This window comes from Propithecus coquereli, unplaced genomic scaffold (assembly GCF_000956105.1).
Source record: "Propithecus coquereli isolate 6110/MARCELLA unplaced genomic scaffold, Pcoq_1.0 Scaffold218, whole genome shotgun sequence".
Taxonomy (NCBI): Eukaryota; Metazoa; Chordata; class Mammalia; order Primates; family Indriidae; genus Propithecus; species Propithecus coquereli.
Window position 1 is genome coordinate 5428771 of NW_012146967.1, and position 20615 is coordinate 5449385.

At 49.8% G+C, this 20615-nt stretch overlaps 1 protein-coding gene across 1 annotated transcript; it reads left to right on the forward strand.

Annotated features, from left to right (window-relative positions):
- The first annotated feature begins 576 nt into the window (after positions 1–576).
- On the forward strand, positions 577–9122 carry APOL5 (apolipoprotein L, 5). Its single transcript, XM_012644706.1, has 2 exons — positions 577–1537; positions 9004–9122. The coding sequence occupies exons 1-2, from the start codon at positions 577–579 to the stop codon at positions 9120–9122; spliced, it is 1080 nt and encodes a 359-aa protein (XP_012500160.1).
- The last annotated feature ends 11493 nt before the right edge of the window (positions 9123–20615 follow it).

The following is a 20615-nucleotide window of genomic DNA, read 5'->3' on the forward strand; positions in this document are numbered from 1 at the left end:
TTTTTTAAATAATTATAATCCATGAACACAATATAAAACTTAAAAGGAACATATGGGCAAACAGTTAAAAAGTAAGTCTCCCCCAAACCCTGTTTCCCAGCACCCCAGGTCCCCGCCCCAGGAACAACCACAATTTCCAGGTAGATCCTTTTTTAACACTAAAAAAAAAAAAAGAAAGAAAATCAAGGCATCACCTCCATACTCTCTTAGTCCTCTTATTTTCTTTAATAGAACCACTTGCTTGTTATATATGTATAAATTAAACACGTGTGCATGATGTATGTGTCTATTAGGAAAAAAACTTGGTGACAAAAGTCAGTAATGCTTTTAAGTTATGTTTTATTCACCACATCAGCATCCACATACATTTAGGAGACAGCTGTCTGTGGATGATGGAATAGCAAACCCGTCTAGGCCTGCATGGGGGTAGCTCAAACCCTGCCCTGCTATAAACAGGGGCCCACCCAGGGCTCCAGACCAGAGTGGACCTTCTGTCTGTCTGCGTCTGCTTCCCATGTTGTACCTTGATTCCCAGGGCCCTGCCCCTGCGTGCATTTGAGAACTCAGATTACCTAGATGTTGTTAGCCTCACTGGTGAACCTTTGCCAGAGCTGGCAAACTAATCATTTGATACGGATTGTTTATAGTGATGAGGCCAGTATGCTGTACCATATCCTGTTTGAAGAGCTGCTGCGACGTGAGAGTGAGTCCATGCCATTTGGAAATCTGTCAGAAGAGGAAAAACGGTTTCTGTCCTATTTTCCCTTGAAGAAGTATCAGCTGGAAAAGAATATCCAAGAACTTAATACCATTGCAGACCAAGTTGACAGGACCCACAAGACGCTCACCAAGGCCAACCTAGTGGCCAGCTCTTCAGGGGCTGTTTCTGGAGTCATGAGCATCCTGGGTTTTGCTCTAGCCCCTGTGACAGTAGGAGGGAGTCTCATACTCTCAGCAGCTGGGGTGGGGTTGGGGGCAGCAGCTGCCATCACCAAGGTTTTGACAAATGCCCTAGAAAATCGAAGCAATTCAGCAGCAAGAGACAAAGCCAGCAGACTGGTGACTGCTAGGATGACGTCGGAGCATGAGGCTTTCGGAGGAATAAAGTTGCCTGAAGTCGAGGCTACTGGACAGTGTGTTGCTAAGTGTATAAGCATCATCAAGAGTCTTCGTGCCCACCAGATGGCCAAAGCTAACTTTGGCTTCATGTCTATGGTCAAGAATTGTGTGGCCACACACAACATCTCTTTCTGGAAGCCTAGAGAGGTGCAGACAATCTTCGTAGGCACAAGTCTGGCCGTGACCAAGGGTGCCCAGGTAACGGGTGCCGCTGGGGCTGGCCTCTTGCTCATGCAAGATGTGAGCAAACTTCTGCAGAACTGGAAGCACCTGGAGGAGGGGGCGAGGGCAGAGACAGCCAAGGAACTGAGGACACTTGCCAAGGAGCAGGAGCAGGAGCTGAGGCAGCTCACCGAGCGCTACCAGGACCTGCAGCAGAAGGCGAGCGAGACCCCGTCCCAGGGTCCCGAGCAGGGCTGTTAGAGGAGCCTGTGCTGCGTAACCGTAAGGTAGAGGGGCGTGAATAACGCGGAGGTAGTCTCCATCTTCATCGAGCTTACCATGGCGGGAGGGGAGACGGTGCACAAATACATAAATACATACATAATCATACCTGTCCTTTCTTCAGGGAGAGGGCTTGCCCTACACCCTTGGCTTTAGGTCCCTCCTGCTCCTCTCAGTATCCTGTTCTCTTCTCTCAAAGCTCTGACCACAGATTTTTGGAATCCCACCTTTGTGTGGGTGCTCGCTGTCTGCCTCTCCTGCGGCCCGTGTGCCCAGCAGGGTGGGGGTGTGTCCCTCTTGTCCATACCAGTATCCCCAGCACCTCGTAGTGTTAGAATAACAGACTGGGAGACAGGGCTGAGATCGGATGCAGGGGCTTGCAGAGTGGGCGCAGGTGCTAAAGTCTAACTAAGGTGGGGTGATAACCACAGAAAAGGACCAGCTTGCCAGCTCTCTAGATCACCTTACGTGAACTTTGGCTAATTATAATATCATTTGCATTGTGTTTTTAAAATTTCTCCACCCTTAAAAATCATCATGACAGTTCTGAAGCAACCATATGAAGTCTGAAAGCGGGAGGGAATCAAATTCTAGGAATTGCTACCCAAATTTGTAGTAAGAGCCAACCCCTTAGCTCTGAATATTCCTCCCCTCAATTAGCGAGACGTCGTCAGACAAAAACCCCTCTTTCAGTGCAGCTGCTCTTCCCCAGCCCGCCGGTTTGCGCACGCGCGCGCTCTCACTTGCACCGTCAGTCTTTCAATAAAAGCTGCTTGCTTTGGCTTCCACGGTGCGTCCTGAAATTCTTCTCTTCCCACGATCACCAAGAACCTGAGAAAACCTCCACTTGGCAGATGGTAACATCTTGGTGGTGACTGTGGCAGGACATGGCGCGTAGGCCTTGACTTGCCTGTCGTGGTACTTGGAGGTAAGCACGTCCTCGTGTCTCACTGCTTTCGCAGTTTCCCAGTGAGTGACAGGTGCGTAACCTCGCTCCGTCTTGCTGACTGTGGCTCCCCCTGACCAGGGTGGCAGAGGGTCACTCCTGAGGCTGTGCAGATTGAAGCAGTCACCAGATGTTGGGGGACACCAGCCTAGGGAGCTGGCAGGGGATTTCCCCACGTCGTGCAGGAGCCCAAACGCTCTCTAAGCCATGGCCATTCCGTGCCCAGCCTCTGCTGCTGGACCTCATTCTTACCTCTCTGTACTGCTGCCCCATATTTGGGGACAAGACGCTTGCCACTAATATGCTTCCGTGTAAGTCAGGCGATGCTCTTACGCTGCTTGCTCTTTTGATGCTAGCCAATCCCCCCCCTCCACCGCGCCCCCCCCCCGCCCGCCGCCCGTTTGCTGTTTGTGCTAGATTCCTGTGGAAGGATGATGAGGATGGAGAGGGTGACCCAAGAGAAAGGGAATTTGGGCTACGGTCTTCCTGATCAGACACTCGATTGAACGCCACAAAGTACAGGTGTGTGGTGTAAGCAGGGACCCCTACAGAGGGCAGCTCCGCATTGACTGGAGCAAAACTTCATGCAATTGAATGTTACATAGAGAATAGAAGAAGAGACCTCCAGACACAGAAAGCTCCGCTCCCTTTTACCACCTCGTTAGGGCTAAAATGCTCCATTAGATCTGGGAGAAAGGATGGTGGGATGATCAGAGGTCTTGGAACCTGAGCGATGCCAGTACTAGAGCGATACACCGAGCACAGAACCACTAATAATTGGATGTGGCCCGCGCCTCAAACCCCTGGGCAGTTCCACACCCCAGCCCCCGGGTTCACAGACGGAGGGGCAGGGACAGGGCCTCCCCTGGGGCCATGACTGCTGGGGCGAGGAGGTCCTTCTTGCCAGGCAAGGACAAGGGTCCAGGGACACCCAAACTCTACAGGGTCTCACGGCTAACCATGGACACTGTTGTGACAGGTAACGGGCAGGGGAGAGGCTGGGGACCCCTGTAGGCTCCCTTAGGGCTCAACTGTTACCCCAGGAGCCTCCGGGAGGTTCCATTATGACCCTGTTCCTTTTTTTTCTCTTCCTTTCTTTCAGGTCTCCCTTCCATCCCGAGGGTCTCCCCCCTTGGCTATATTCTCCAAAATTTGGTCTCCTTTAAATTAGATAGTATGAAAAGAAAGAAACTCATATTCCTATGTAACATTACCTGGCCCCAATGTAAGTTGGGGGACAAGGAGGTGTGGCCGGTCAACGGAAGTCTAAATTATAATGTTATCCTCCAATTATGACTTCTTTGCATGCAACAGAAGAAATGGTCCAAAGTCCCTTATGTTCAGGCATATATGGCCTTACGGGACAACCCAGAGGCATGAGGAGCTTGCACCTTAGCTCACTGCTGTGTAAAACTAGATGTTCCTAAGTCTTATGACCTAAACCTTGCAGCTTCTTCTGACCCTAGTTCAGAAAACTCTGAAGCCCCTGGGAGCCTCCCAAACAGGGACCAGGACCCCTTGAGGCAATTCCAGCCTCTGCCCCTGAACCTCCGCCTCACCCACCAACACGTCCTCAACTACCCGGCCCCAAACCCTGCCCTGCACTCCCGTGCTTTTTACAGGAGGTAGCCACAGGCCAAGGGGGCGCCACCAGAATACATGTTTCCTTTTCTATGTCAGACCTTAAACCAGCCAGACAAGCCTTGGCCGGTTCTCTGAAGACTCTGGAAAGTTCACTGAGGAGTTTCAGAACCCAACTTTTTCCTTTGATCTCCCATGGAGAGACCTTAATGTGATTCTCTCCCATTGTTGCACTCCAGAGGAGAAGATGTGCGTTTGGGCCCAGTCACCAGGGGCCTTAAGTGCTGCCCAGCCTCTCCAATACCCCGTGGGAATGACAGCTGTCCCCTTCAGGATCCAAACTAGACCTAACGATGGGGACAGCAGGGAGTGAGACTCAGAGACCACATGGTCACGTGTCTCATAGAGGGAATGAAAAGGTGCATCATGCAGCCTGTAATCCATGACAAGGTGAGAGAGGTGACAGAGGCCTGGTGAAAACCCAGCCCTTTTTGAGGCTCGATTGGTTGCTGCCATCTGCAAAGATGCTAATGTAGACCCGGCAAGCCCTGAGGGGAGCGTGGTGCTGGGGATTCATTTCATCAGTCAGTCAGCCCCGGATGTTAGAAGAAAACTCCAAGAATTGGCCACGGGGCCCCGGACTCCCCACAGCACTCTCCTGGACGTTTTTTTCGGTGTGTTCAACAACCGAGAGAAAACGGAGCAGGAGAGGCAGGAACAGCGTGATCGGAGGCGAGACCAGAGGGAAGCCAATGTTTTGGTGGCCATCCTAGACAGGCCCCGGCACCTCAGGACCACCCAAACCAGCCCAGAAGACCATCTTCCAATGAGGGATGTTTCCACTGTGGTAGGAAGAGCCATTAGAGCAAGGAATGCCCTGACCCTCATCCTCCTCCTGCCAGGCCGTGTCTCCTATGTAAAAAGAAGGGGCATTAGAAGAAGGAAAAGGGCCAGCCCCTTCCCCACCGATGACTGTGGCCGACCGACAGGGCCCAAGGATCCCTGCAGCTCCCAGGACCATTGCTATCACAGGGGAGGAACCGCAGGTGACCCTTGACGTGGCAGGTGAGCCTGTAACTTTTCTCATAGACACGGGAGCTACTTATTCTGTCTTAACTTCTCATGCTGGGCCTGTCTCTCCAGAGAAGTGCTCAGTTGTTGGGGTGGATGGAGTCCCTAGACACAGGGCTTTCACCCCACCCCTTTCTTGTCAATGGGGAGACTATCTAGAGTCTTCATTACGCCTCAACGCCCGGCTCCTTTATGGGGCAGAGACTTGCTTTTGGCTTCGGGGGCTGCCCTGAGCCTCCCGGAGGCCCAAGGCCTCTTCTTGACCTCTTTAGGCCACACCACACCTGACTCCAGTCCCGGTATCCCCCAGGAGATCCTAGACCATGTAGATCCCCAAGTCTGGGATAAAGGAATTCCAGGAAAGGCTTACAAGGCAACTCGAAGTCACCCTGAAAAATCCCTCATCCTACTCTCAAAAAAAAAAAAACACAGTATCTTCTAAACAAAGAGGCACAAAGGGGATTTAAGCCCTTGATACAGAAACTTTTAATACATGGGCTGTTAATACCTTGCCAGTCCCCTACAGTACTCCCATCTTACCTGTCTTAAAACTTAATGGGGAGTACTGCCTAGTCCACGACCTAAGGATCATTGAGGCTGTTGTGCCCATTCGTCCTGTAGCTCCAAATCCATATTCTATTTTAATGCAAGTTCCAGGAGAATCTAACTGGTTTACTGTCCTGGACCTGAAAGATGCCTTCTTTTGCATCCTTCTACATCCAGACTCCCAATTTTGTTGGCTTTCGAGTGGCCTGATCCAGACACCGGATCCTCACAGGAGTAAACCTGGACAGTCCTCCCCTCTTTGGAAATGCCCTGGCTAAGGAATGAAGAGAGCTGTTGCTTCCGCAAGGGGCTATTCTTCAATATGTAGACGAGATTCTTATCTGCAGGAATCATCTGATGACAACACTGTCCAGGTTCCTAACTTTCTGGGCAACAGAGCATATAGGTCTCTAAAGCAAAAGCCCAAATATCCTCACCACAGGTTGAGTACTGGGGATACATTTTAACCCCAGGACAGTGTTCCCTGTCCACAAAAATGAAAGAGGCCATTTCACAACTTGGCTCTCCATAAACCTGAAAACAACTTAGGACATTTTTGGGAATGGCTGGATTTTGCAGTATTTAGATTCCTGGCTTTGGTGTCATGGCAAAACCTCTATATGAAACTTTAAAAAGATCTGATACCAAGCCTTCAAATTGGGGGACAGAACAACAGAAGGCCTTAAAATGTCTCTAACATCTGCCCCTTGGGGATCCTGACCTAAATAAGCTTTTCATTCTCTTTACCCCAGAAAGACAAGGGATCACTCTGAGTGTGCTCATCCAACTCTGGGACCTTTGACCCGTAGCCTACTTCCCTAAGCAACTAGACTCAGTGCCGTGGGATGGCCTGGATGCTTGAGAACAGTGGTGTCCATGGCTCTATTGGTCGAAGAGGCCACTAAGTTAACCCTGGGGATGTCGCTTAGAGGTTAAAACTCCCCACCAGGTGCAAGGGGTCTTAGAAATAAAAGGTCACCATTGGCTAACGGGAGGACACCTTACCAAATACCAGGCCATCCTGCTGGACTCCACAGAAATCAGTCTCAAGGTGTGCCAAACTTTAAATCCGGCCACCCCGATGCCCATGGGACCCCTCACCAACTTAATACGTTCCTGCACAGAAACCGTAGAACAAGTGTACTCTAGCAGACCAGACTTAAAAGATACCCCCTTGGACAACTTGGATGAAGAATGGTATACAGATGGCAGTAGCTTCATGCTAGATGGCATCCGGAAGGCAGGATGTGCTACAGTCAGCCTTAATGGCACTGTGGAAATGGGACCTCTATCCTGCAATACTTCTGCCCAAAAGGCCGAACTGATTGCTCTCATAAGAGCCTTAGAGTTGGAAAAGAAAACAAAGAATTAACATCTACACAGACTCCAAATACACCTTCCTCATCCTTCATGCCCATGCTGCTATCTGGAAAAAGTGGGGATTTCTAACAACAAACAATTTCCCCATTACACATCCTTTTGAAATCCTTGGAACCAGCCGAGTAGCTGTGGTGCACTGCAGAGGCGCTGCGGGAAAGTCAGACCCAGCATCTGACACATGCAACAAACTGTGGAACAAACCATCCTCCGGGGGGCCTGCATTTAGGCGAACCCTATGGGCCTGGCTAGGACCCTTTATAGTCCCCATTATTATCGTAGTTTTTGTTCTCTTTTTCTCTCCTTGCATTATCAAACTTTTAAAATCTCGTCTCTCAGGTTGTCCAGACTACCACACAACACGTCTCAGTACTCCAAGGGTTCCACCTGTCCCCTTTCAAAGAGATAAAGAAAGGGAATATCAAAATCCCCTTGATCGGGCAGCTCGTTCCTTCTACCAACAGCCACCCGACTGCCCTGCAGGCCCCAAAGATCCCTCCCACCACAGTGAGGGGCCTTAAAGCCCATGCCCTGACACTCGGCCCCACTGACAGATAGGGAACAAGACACAAGAGACTTTAGTACCCACGGGCAGGGTCAACGCCCCTTACCAGCAGGAAGCAGCTTCAGAAGATGGATCTTCTTCCCTCGGCGTCCCTTGTAAGGTTCCAAGGGCCCAAAGCTCTCAAGTGGGGAAATGTTAGTGTAGGAGACAGGGCTGAGATCAGATGCAGGGGCTTGCAGAGTGGGTGCAGGCGTTAAAGTCTAAGGGAGGTTGTCAATAACCACAGACAAGGACCAGCTTCAACTAGCTTGCCAGCTATCTAGGTCACCTTACATGAACTTTGGCTAATTATAGTATCATTCGTATGGTGGTTTTAAAATTTCTCCACCCTTAAAATTGCCATGACAGTTCTGAAGCAAACATATAAAGTACAAAAATGGGAGGGAACCCAATTCTAGGGATTACTACCCAAATTTTTAATAAGAGCCAACCCCCGAGTTTTGAATATTCCTCCCCTCAAATTAGTAAGACTCGGTAAGACAAAAATCCTTTAGGCACAGCCACGCTTTTTGAGCCTGCCAGCTCTGTCTTAAGAGAGTGTACTTTCACTTTCGATCTGTCAATAAAAGCTGCTTGCTTTGGCTTACGTGGTATGTCCAGAAATTCTTTTCTTCCGATGATCACCAAGAACCTCAAAGAACCTCCACTCGGAGGATGGTGACAGCCGTGCTCGGCACCTATCGGGTGTGTGGGAAATACGTGCTGCATGCCGTGAATGTGGCATTCCGTGATAAAGATGGCACTTCAAAGGAGTTGGGAAAGGATTTTTATTTGAAAAATAGCTTACATCTCTAGACTCTCCTATTGAGTAACTAAATATCTAGATGTAAAAACGGAAACAAGAAAACTACTACTGGAAAATAAAGAATTTCAAAAATCATCTTCAATTTTATAAAGACTAGAATGTGACCGGATAGAAGGTCACAGCCTGAGACCCGGGAAAGGGACAGATCAGCCTTTGCCAAAGATGTGAAAGCTCTTAAATTCATTCATTCATTCATTTGTTCACTCAACACATTTTCAATTAAATGAAGCCTGGGACAGGGGCCAAGGATTTAGGAAGTGGCTCCAAACTTGTCTGCGTGTTGGAATTACCTGGGAAGCTTCAAAAAATACTGATGAGTGGCTGGATGCCACCCTCAGGGACTGAGCTTTAGTTGGTCTGGGGTATGACCTGGTCTTTGGGATTTTACCTGGATCTCCAGGTAATTGTGTCGTGCGGCTGAGTTTCAGAACCGCTGCTTTGCGGGGCTTGCCCTGCAGCACCAGTACACTGTCACCTGTTCTGGATTCTGAAGAGCCAGGGGCAGATTTCTCTTTTGTAACCGCCAGACACTGGGCTCATGTTTCACAGCACCTCGCTCACCTCCTCCTTTGCCTGTCATGGAGCAACAGCTTAGGCCCGGCCCTGGCGGTGCACTGAGGACACCGGCAGAGAGGACAGCCTCTGCCCCAGTGGCGCTTAGGGCCTAAAGCGGAGACAGGCCCCGGAAAGCCATTAGCAAGGAGGTAAATGGGATGAGGCAGGTTAGTGCTGTGGGAACCCCTGATGGGTGAACTTACCCCTTTCTCAGATGGGCGAGGATCGGGGGAGGGGAGGGAGCACCCAGTGGGGAGACGGTGGTACCTTTCGATTCTGCCACCGGCCACATGTGTTCCGGGGCTTGCGCCTTTGCCGGTTATCTCACTCAGCTGGGCCATTCATTACGTTATTCAATGCGCAAATATTAACCGGGCACACCTCTGCGCTGAGCGTCGTGCCAGGGCCAGCAGTGAAGACAGACAAGGGCTGGGTGTGCAAAGTGAAGACTAAGCTCACCTAGGCCTCTAATCTGTGGGGGCTCAAGCGAACCTACCGTGGGAACCCTGTTATGCTACGGTAGCGAATAAACTATTTTCTTTCCCTTTTTGCCCTAGTTGGTCAAGTTGTCTCTGGGGAACATGGGCTCAGCAGAGGCAAAACACAAGTTTTCAAATAAGAAAACTCGGGGTAGAGAAACTTCTAGCTGCCATGGTGAAGCCAGCAGCAATGATGGTAGAAGGGAGACCTGCAAAGGGGACTCCAGAAACACCTGGGATGGAAGAGAAATTTGCGAGAGACCAGATTTTCTGTGTGTACAGGTGGGGTTGGAGACCAAGAAGACCTAAATATTCATGTTAATTAAAACTGAAGCTGAGACACATTTAGGACTCATGTATTTTCCAATTGTATATAGCTACATAGTACCTTTGTAATTAAAATGAAAAACATTTTTATTTTAAAATAAACTATCCTCCGCCACTCCTCCCCTACCCTCTTGCCATTGCGCACGACTCCAGTCACGCCGGAGGACACCGGCAGAGAGTCTGCGGCTCACGGTAAGATCCAACCAACACCCCCAGAGCCCCGTGATGAACAGGGAGTGATCCGAGAAAAGCTGTTATTGAAAGAAAATTACCCCTTTACTGCGCATAATTTAGTTTTTTTTTCTTTTAGCATAATTTATAAACATGAAACATTGGAAGTCACTAAAATGTTCCAACGCAAGGACTCTGGTTAAATACAAAATATTCATTCACTTGATAGAACTCGCTGTAGCTATCAGAAATGATGTTCACAAAGGTCAATGACTGAGTTAATACGGAAAATGTTTATTTTATCAAGTTAGGTGGAAAAAAGCAGGATACGATTTGTATATACACTTTCTTACCTTTTGCCTATCCAGGGGAAACACATATCTCAAACTTGTGTGTAGGAAAACAAACTCCGAAAGAAAATACAGCAAGGTTACAATGCAGTTATCTTCATTTAGAGGTAATTTTGGTGACTTTCCCCCTCTTCTACCTCTCTGTATTTTTCAGGTTTTCTGTTATGTGAATTACTATTTTATGAAATGGAAAGAATAATAAATATTTACACAAAATATTAGATATATTTTTAAAAAGAGAACAAACTCATAGTCTGGTCTTAATTTAGCTTCCTAAATTGCTTTAATGAACACGAAGCCTCCTCCTTATCACCGAATGAGGCAACAGTGGAAAGAGAATGGGTGTTTCCAAGGAAGACCATCCCCAGCACGTTGGCAGTGCCTGGGGAGCCTGGGGAGCCTCCGATCCACCCACCCACCCACCCACGGAAATCCACACTGAATACCTACTGCGGAAAGGCATCCTTCTGGACACTGGGATAAAGCAGTGAACAAAACACAGCCCTGCCTTCATGGAGTTTGCCTTCTCATGGTGGTGGTGGGGGACACAGAAAAGAAACATAATAGATAAGCAAATGGTACAGTGTATTATAAAGTAATGAGTGTTAGGGAGAAAAACAAATCTGGGAAGGAAGATAAGGAGAATAGGCTGGGGCAAGAACATAGTTTTAAATAGGATAATCAGGGCAAACCTCTCCGAGAGGCTTATCCTTGAGCAAAGCATGAGGATATCTGGGAGAAGAGCATTCCAGACAGAGGGAGCAGCAGGGGTGACACCTGCGTGGCGTGTTCAGGGAGCTGGGGTGGGACCGGGTGCCAGGAGCAGAGCGAGGCTGGGGGAGGACGAAGGGGGCTGGGACACAGCCAGAGAGGTAGCGGGAGGTCAAGAGGTCTTACGCGCTACAGTGAGGATTTGGGCTTTCCCTCCAGGTGAGCGAGCAGAGGAGCGGCATACTGACTCAGGGGTCACTCTGGCTGTCGCAGCGAGAGGCAGGAGCAAGGCTTTAACAGGGGTAGCAGGTCACTGAAGCAAGCCCTGGGAGGGAGCACGGTGGCTTGAACCAGTGTGGTGGCAAGAAAGGTGATGAGAAGTATCAGATGTTGGACATATTCCGAAGGTAGAACCCACAGAATTGCTCACGGATGTGTTGTGGCGTGACGGGAAAAGAAGAGCCAGGATAACGCCAGGATAACATGGCCTCGGCAATGGCCTGATGGGGTAGCCGGGCCCTGAAAGGGACGGGCGGGGAGGACATGGGGCAAGACGGAGGAGCTCAGTGTGGACATGCCGAGTTCGAGATGCTCAGCGGACACACGCAGGCGGTGAGATACATGCGTCCAGATTCAAGATGTGGGGTCTCCAATAACAAATTGGCTGGAGATACAAATCGGTAAATAGATGGTATGTAAGACGGTGAGAGTGGATAAGAGTATCAAAAGAGTGAGGAAGGCACAGATGTCCAAGCTCAGCACCTGGGCACTCCAGGTTGAAAACACGGGGAGATGTGGAGGAACCATCAGAGGAGATGGAGAAGCAGCAGCCAATGCGGTCGGAGGGGAACCGCGGCGGGGGTCCAGGAAACGCAGTGAAGAAAGCAGTAAAGGAAAGAAGGCATAAACAGGATCCGATGCTGCTGATAGGCCCAGGCCAAGGACATCTGAGAGCTGATCCAATTCAGCAACACGGAGACCATCGTAGTCCGGAGGAGGGCAGTATGGTGAAGTGGCTGAGGACAAAAGGCTTGAGTGGAGAAGGTTTAAAAGGAGGAGGAAAGAAATTGAAAACTAAGTAGAGCCAATGCTTTTGAGTTTTGCTAGAAAGTCTTCCAGAAAAATAGGACAGTAGCTGGAGGGGGAAGTGAGGTCAAGAAAGGAAAATAAGTTTTCTAAGATGTTAGAAATACTAGCGTGGTTCTACACCAATGCGGATGATCCAGTGATGAAGAGATGGCAGAGGAAATGCCCGGGGACTGTCATCTCAGCTCCTGGTGCCCATGCTGGACTGCACCCTGAACCGGAAGCCGTTCTCTAGACTTTACGCACCTGGCTGTACCTCTGGGTCAACTCCACCCTGCTCCCCACATCCTCTGCAACATGGTTTAGAGCTACATGGAGATACAGGGCAACTTAGCAATACAACCTGATAGATGACATTCTATAGGGAAGGTCTCATTTTTGCGCATAAAGAGTACAGTCCTGGGGAATCTTCTGCCCTATTCCCTACCAGCCATAGGATTCATTTCAACCTTCCAACCTGCAGATTCCTTGTACATGTCCAGAAACCCCCTGATTCCTGTCCTCAAAAAAGGAAAAAATAGTCACTGAAAATTTACTATGCCTTAGGAACTCCGCTAAGTGCATTGCCCACTTTATTGAATAATAAATGACAAACCATTACTGAACAGTGAGCACTTTCTAGACACTGTGCTAAGTACTCTACACATATTGTCTTGTTTTATCCTTGCACCACACGGCTACAGTAGGGACGGTTATCATCTGCATTTTGTAGATGAGGAATCTAAGGTCCAGAGAGGTTAAGTAAATTGTTCAAGGTCATCCACCTAGCAGGTGATGGATCAGTCAGAATCTTCCAACTCTTGAATCCTTGCTATTAACCACCGCTCTACACAGCCTTGGTTGATTATCACAATCATGCCTTCAGGTACGGGCTGATCACTTCAGTTTTGCAAATTAGGAAATGGGAGCTCCAAGAGGCTAAGTAACTTTCCCGAGGTCACACCACTGAAGAATGGTAGGGGGAATTCATACACGTCTGTGCTTGTAGGCCTAAGGCAGAAATTTTAAGCTCGAATGAGACAATTCTGGCAACACTTACTTTTAAAATTATTTGGAGATTAGTATTTTTCACACATGCACATCAAAATTAGTAGTTGCATTCAGTCTGTAGTTGGCAGGGATTCTTCACAAGCATTCATCTAAACTCTTCCAGAGATTTCTGGAGCCTTATGGTTTGTCTAAGGCAAGGGTTAGCAAATTATAGCCCAGGGGCCAAATCTGGCCCACCACCTGTTTTTATAAATAAAGTTTTATTGGAACATGGCCACATCCTTCATTTACATTTTATCTAGGGTTGCTTTTGTGCTACAATGGCAGGGTTGAGAATTGTGACAGAGACCATATGGCCTACAAAACCTAAAATATTTACTATCCGGTGCTTTACAGAAAAAGTTTCTTGACCAGTGTTCTAAAGGTTTCAAGAGAAGCAACTTCTGAGTGTCTAGAATTCTGGCTTCAGAAACAGGAAGTTGTGAACTGGGAAGTCAATTTCAAGGACCACAGGGTGATGGTGAAGCTGTAGTCCCTGTGAGAGCCCTTTTCACACTTGCTGCCTTTCGGCTGCAGGGCCAGACAGCCCCGCAAGGAAGCGCACACGAAAGGCTGGAGGTCTGGAGAGGCCGGCGCCGGGCGGCCTTCTCTGCCGCTGCGCTGCCCACGGAGCTCACTGCTCCTTTTCTCCCCCTCCCGCAGCCCCGTTCTCCCTGCCTTACTCCTTAGCTCAGCCAGGGCCCCAGATGGACAATCGGGGCCCTCTGCCATTTTCTGCCCACGTGAAACCGGGCGAGGCTCGTGGCATCACCATGTCTTGACTTTCTCACCTGTAAAATGCGGATGGTGATGAGGAGCTCTCCTATGTTGTGAAAGTTCAGTGAGAGTCCAGGTGTGGAAGCGCCCAACGCCATCCCCGGTAGGTGACAAACTCAGCCAAAGCCGCGCTTGCAGAAGGCACAACATGACACTCGGGATGCATTTACTGAATGCCCTCGACGAGTAGCGCCCTAGAGCAGGAACCCCAAGCTGGCAAAAAGACCCTGAACTTGGAGAACTTACCATCCCTCTGGAAAGATCATTCTGTCCTCCTGTTTTTTCCATCAAGCAAAAATTTCAAACACCAGCAAGGCAAAATTTGGAAAAAGAGAGGCCCTCAGGTCCCACCCGGTAAATAACTGGCCGTGTGCCCTTGTGATTAGCCTCTCTGGGCCCATTGCTCTTATTGGTCAAATGGAGGCCTGGACTATTTGAATGTCAAGGCTTGCACTGACCAATACAGCCCCACGACTTTGAGGACAGATGAAGAGACGAAGCACTGGGTCAGGAGTGAGAGGACCTCCACTCAGTGAAGAGCAGCTATGGAGCCCCAGCGACCACTGGGAGCAGGCTCCGAGCAAGGCCTAAGGATCCGACACCAGCAAAACTGCTCAGATGCTTGCCTGGGTTTGAGTCCGAGCTCCATCACTTCCTCACTCCATGGCCTCGCCCTGTGATCTCTCTGTGCCTCAGTTTCCTGAGCAAACGAGAGGCTTATGATTCAGCAGGGAAGAAGGAACTGAACAATTACAATTGGGCAGTTCAGGGGATGTCAAGGACTTAAGGCTCAGAACCTAGGTCACTGTGCTGCACTGGAGCCTGGGACAGTTGCCCAGGGTACTTGGCTCATCCCTGTGGACCACATTATTAATACTGATGATAATGATACATTTATTGAGCAAATACTATGTGCCATATGTTTCTAAGCATTTTACATATATTAACTTTTTAAGTCCTTACACCAACCCTATGAAGTCGGGACTACTAATATCCCCACTTTGCAGATGAAAACACTGAGGCATGCTAAGCAACTTGTACAAGGTCATATCCAGGGAGTGGCAGAGCCAGATTCCAAATCTAGACAGCCTGGCTCCAGAGCCCACGCTTTAAAATCCTAAACGGATATTGCTTTCTCAGAGCAGAGGAGCAGACCATCTTGAAGGGGTTTGAGACACCTTCTCAGGCACATCCCTCTCCTTTCCTGGGCTCACAGCTCCGTCTTCCGTGGAGCGAGCAAATCTACGGTCACACTGGTATGTGGTAAAAACTACTCGGGCCTCTGTTCAGACAGATCAGTCCTGGCGCCCATGGCAGGCCTGGCAGGCCCTACAGACACGGAGGGATGCCTGGTGGCTCCACGGCCATAGAGAGCTGAACAAAACAAAGTAGTGGCCTCAAGGGATTCAGAATAACATTGCACAGAGCCAAGTATGGTAAGAGTAAAGCCACGCCGCAGAGAGCTCGGAGGCAGCGAGATGGCGGGGGCTGGGGTATGTAGGAAATGTTCACCAAGAAACGGCCTAGAGGGAAAATGAGGTGCAAGGAAAGGCTGTGTGGGAGAAGAGAAAGGGGAGGAATCAGATGGCTGTGGGGGGACCACGCGCACCTACCTCGAGCCAGACCTCGGTCATGTTCTAGGGTCCTGGTGGTTAAAAAGAGAGAGACAAGATCCCTGCCCTCGTGGGGCTTGCAGTCTGGTGGGGGCGGTCTTTCAAGTCTCTTTCAGTTTGGGCTCCTCATTATTGATTCTGAGCCTGGAAAGACGGTTTGAGGCCAGAACTGGAGGAGCCGTCAATGCCCGCCTAAGGATTTTAGAATTTTGCCCACAGACAACAGAAGCCTTCCGTGGAGACAATTTGAGAACAAAAGTGTTCAGGAAGAGGGATCTGGCCAAGAGGCACAGAACCATGACCCTTAAAATTTCCACTGACCCTGTCATAGCTGAGCTGCCCCTCTTTGCTTTTAAAAAATTTAATAGACTTTGTTTTTTAGAGTAAAATTGAGTGGAAAGTAGAGAGAGCTCCCACACACCCCCTCCCTACCCCCAGACCATCACCATCCGGCACATGGTACGTTTGTTATCGGTGATCAACCTACATGAAGACATCAATCCCAGCCTTTTAAAAAATGAGCTCTTCTGTCTTCTCTCAGGAGCCGTTGAGAATTGGTAGGACCCGAACTCATGTCGTGGTGGTTTCCAGCCAGCGTGCACATTAGTATCATCTCTGGCCTCCTCACAAAATCCAGATGTCCAGATCCCACTCAGGCCGACTGAGTCAGAACCTCTGGCTACGCAGCCTGGGTACGTAAATGGGGTTCTGATTGGCACCTTTGGTTGAGAACTTCCAATGTATGGCCTAGAACTCAGTCGGATAGTTTCCAAAACGGATGCACCATTTTCCTGACAAGCTACTAGGTGGTGCCAGCTTTTGTTACCACTTGGTCACGGTGTTGGCACAATTGCTACCGTTGCAGCTTCTGACAGGGCTTAACAGGTGCACAGGCACTTCACGTGCTGTGAAGTAGAAAGAACTCCGCTCCAAAGAGAAGGCGGAACCCTTGGGTGGGAATGCACGGCCAGATCTCCCCGCTCCTGGGACCGAGCATGTGTTTAGGCCTGTTTTTCACCTGGAGAGACGAGTTAGCAATATAAAGTCACACTTCAGAATTGGGAGGGACCCCACGGAACATATGATCTGTCCTAACACCCTACAGACGGGGAAGCTGTGGGGCAGACAGGCAGAGACTTGACCAAGAGCACACAGCTTGCTGTGGCTGAGGGAGAGACAGAAGCCTGGCTGATGGGTCTTGCAACCGAGTTCTCTGTGCAAACCAGAACACCCATCACGATTTGCCCTCACGGCAGCACTGGCAGCCTGGGGAACCGAGGGGGAGGCTGCCATCCGAGTACTCAGTGGGGGCCCAGAAATGGAGGCCTGAGGCTGCAGCCACCTTTCGTCGGTTGTTTTAAAACGTCTGTAAAGTCATCCTGTGTTTTAAATAAAAATCTCTGGGGATTGTGTGTGGTTTCATTCTCAGAAACACACTCTGTGCTTGTCGTGTTCCTGGCGGTGTGCTTTAGCCTGCGTCTTTTCGTGGCGCCTGCAGTACGGTTTATAGGATGGGCACTCCAGCAGGTGCCCCGGTGAGGCTTTAGGAAGCTGGACGGGATTAATCTGGTCCTTTGTCTTCTGGAAGCCCACAGTCTGGTGGGGGAAAAGACACGTACGCGATTACCTAACAGAAAGTCCCGTTTCTCCAGGTTTTGTTTCCAAATGGCACCAATATATGGCTGCTTGTCGCCAACCAATGTTATGTGATGAACAGATGCTTCAGGCCTGGGCCTGAAGACAAACATCATTGCTAACGCCTGTCAAAACAGGAAGAATTATGTAAGTGGAAAAGGTTCAAGCCAACAAAATAAAGGGGTAAAGAGCATACTATGTGCTAGATAAAGATAAACTGTCTTTGGATGCCTCCCGTCCGGTCCAGGGCCAGCCCCTGCTCACCCGATAACAGAGCTCAGGCGGCCAAGTGCTGTGCCGAGGGACGGCGTGCTGATCAGGAGAGGAAGCGGGCCGAGGCGACATCTGAGCTGAGCCGTGCAAGTTAAGAACAATTTCATCTGGAGCGGGGTGCAGGAGCAAAGGCAAAGAGTGAGGAGCACAGCTTGTCTCGGGGCACAGGCCCTCCTGGTGACACGGCCGAGAATGCACAGAAGCCAATGGGCAAGGCGGCCTAAGCCCAGAGTGTGGAGGCCTTGAGTGCCATGTTAAGGAGTTCGCATTTTAGGCTCTGGAAAATGGATGTTTCTCAAGGATTTGGAGGAGAGGGACAACACGGTCACATTACTTTAGGGGAATCCAGGTGAAAGTGTAGAGGATTGATAAGAGGAGGAAGACACAGGAAGCAGAGATCAGAGCATTCTTCGTTGGACAACCAGTTTATTGAGTGCTTGCCCCATGTTAGGGCCCCGGGAATAGAACGGTAAGACTGTCCCCCCGCCCACGCCCGTCCTCACCCTTAGACTCCACTGGCAGAAGTGAGACAAACCACAGACACGCAAACCCGTCAAGGAACGAGATAACTTCACGTACATTTGGAACAGAAGTGCTGTCAAGGAAATCAGTGCTAAGAGGAGGGGCTTGTTCAGACTGTGTGGTCAGCGACAGCTTTCCCAAGCAGGCAGCGTTCAACCTGAGACTGGAAGGATGCGAGCGGGAGGCAGTGTTTCAAGGCAGAACAGCTTGGACAAAGGACCTAAGATGGGAATGAACTTGGCTTCAAGAACAGAAAGTAAACCAGTGCACCTAAGCAAATGAGAGGCGGGGAGAACGGCGGGAGACCAAGGAATCTGCCGGACTTGCTGACTGGCTGCCAGTGTGGAGAGGAGGCAGGACGGGGCGGAGGTGGAGAGACTCCCGACTGTAGCAACTGCTCAGTGACGCCATTAATCACCACAGGAAACACTAGTGAGGAGGGGGTCTGCGGTGGGGCCGGGGTTGGCAGGGCCCTCTCTGGGGTAAAGTGAGTGCTGTCGGAATCAGGCACTTGGCTCACGGGGAGCGGAGCAAGGCAGCAGTGAAAACTCACCAAGACACAATGGTCACTGGAGACTCGCAAGGGAGGAGGGTGGGAGTGGGTGAGGGAAGGAAAATTCCCTGTGGGGTACGACGTACACTACGCTAGTGATGGGTACACCAAAGCCCAGACTCCACCACCATGCAATACATACATGTGATGGAATTCAACTTGTGCTCCCTGAATCTATAAACAAAAAAAATAAAGCTCGCTGAGAATCAGCACCTACCCAAGACCAAGGTGGCAGACACAGGGCTTTAGCGAGACACTTTCCTGTTACAACATTTTCTTTCTTTTCTCCTTTTTTTTTTTTTTTTTTTGAGACAGAGTCTCACTGTGTTGCCCTGGCTAGAGTGAGTGCCATGGCGTCAGCCTAGCTCACAGCAACCTCAGACTCCTAGGCTCAAGCAATCCTCCTGCCTCAGCCTCCCGAGTAGCAGGGACTACAGGCATGCGCCACCATGCCCGGCTAATTTTTTTCTATGTATTTTTAGCTTTCCAATCAATTTCTTTCTATTTTTGGTAGAGACGGGGGTCTCGCTCTTGCTCAGGCTGGTCTCGAACTCCTGAGCTCAAACAATCCGCCCGCCTCGGCCTCCCAGAGTGCTAGGATTACAGGCATGAGCCACCGCGCCCGGCCTCTCAAGGTTTTAACATGGTTATTGCCAACTGTGTTTCAATTTACTGGCTAGGGAACTGCTGTGGCCTAAATGTGTGCACCTCCCTCCTCGCCAATTCCTGTGTTGAAACTCTAACCCGCAATGTGATGGTATTAGCAAATGGGGCCTTCTGGAAGGTGATTAGATCACAAGGGTGGACCCTTCATGAGTGGGATTCGTGTCCTTGTAGGAGGCTCCAGAGCTAGCCAGCCCCTTCCGTCGTGTGAGGAATAGGAAGAAGGCGCCACTATCTAGGAAATGGGCCCTCACCAGACACGGAATCTGCTGGCCCTTGACCTCGGGCTTCTCAGCCTGTAGAACTGTGAGAAATAAATCTTGGTTTATAAATTACCCAGTTTATTGTATTTTGTTATAGCAGCCCATATGGACTAAGACAGGAAGATAGGAGTTTTTAGTACAAAGAGCATTTATTTTAAGTACACCGACTTTTAGGAGCCTGTGGAACTGCAGCTGGCTGCGAGTCTAGACTTTAGGAAAGCCTTACAGACTCCAGGTATGGATTTGAGAGTCATTAGCTTGCAGGCAGAAATTGATGTCAAAAGTGACCTTTTGGGGGAATATAATAAAAGAGGGGTGCCAATGGCTGCCCTGGGGAATAATGAGATTTAAAGGAAGGGGTGGAAGAAAAGGACCCTACTAAGGGGTCAGAGAGACAGCCAGAGACACGACGAGCGCAGTGCCAGCTCTCGGATTTCTGCATACGTTTCTGCAAGAGCCGCACTACAGCTCACAGGTTAAAGGCACAGACTCGGGGGCCAGAGTGCCTGGGTACTGAGAGATCCTAGTTCTGCCACTTCCTATTTACATGACTCTGGGCAAGTTATTTAATCTATGCTTCAGCTTCCTCCTCTTTTAACAGGGGAATAACAATACTGTCTGGTCTATGATTTGAGTTCTCCCTCCTTAAAAGATAATCCATTAGCCTGTTACTGCTTCATGGATATTGGTGACAGATACAAGACAGGGTCAGAGACAAAGGACTTTCTTACTCACGCACAGTAGGCAGCACGAGCATCAGCAAATGGGACGGTTCCATGAGCCCCCAAGTCCCAGGGGCCTGGAGGGATGCTGTGCACCCAGTAGGTCTGCATTGCAGCAGAGGAACGCTGAGCTTAGGGAGTCCTCTTCTCTTTTGTAGCAGGCAGTGAGCAAGCTTGTTCTTTGTCCTGGAGGGATACAAGGTTTCCTGCTGCAAACACAACACCCAGAAATGCCCCGGGGAAGGGCAGTTTGTCCAGACTTTGCATGCTTGGCATACCCAGCACGAAGTACAGGAGCAGGAGACCCAATGAGGGGTGCCTCAGAAGAGCCCCTGCCTCCTAGTGCTGCTGCGAAGATGAAGGGAGTAAATCCAGGTGAAGTGCCACCAGCAGTGCTCTGTGTCCACTGCCATTACTAGGGGTGGCCATATG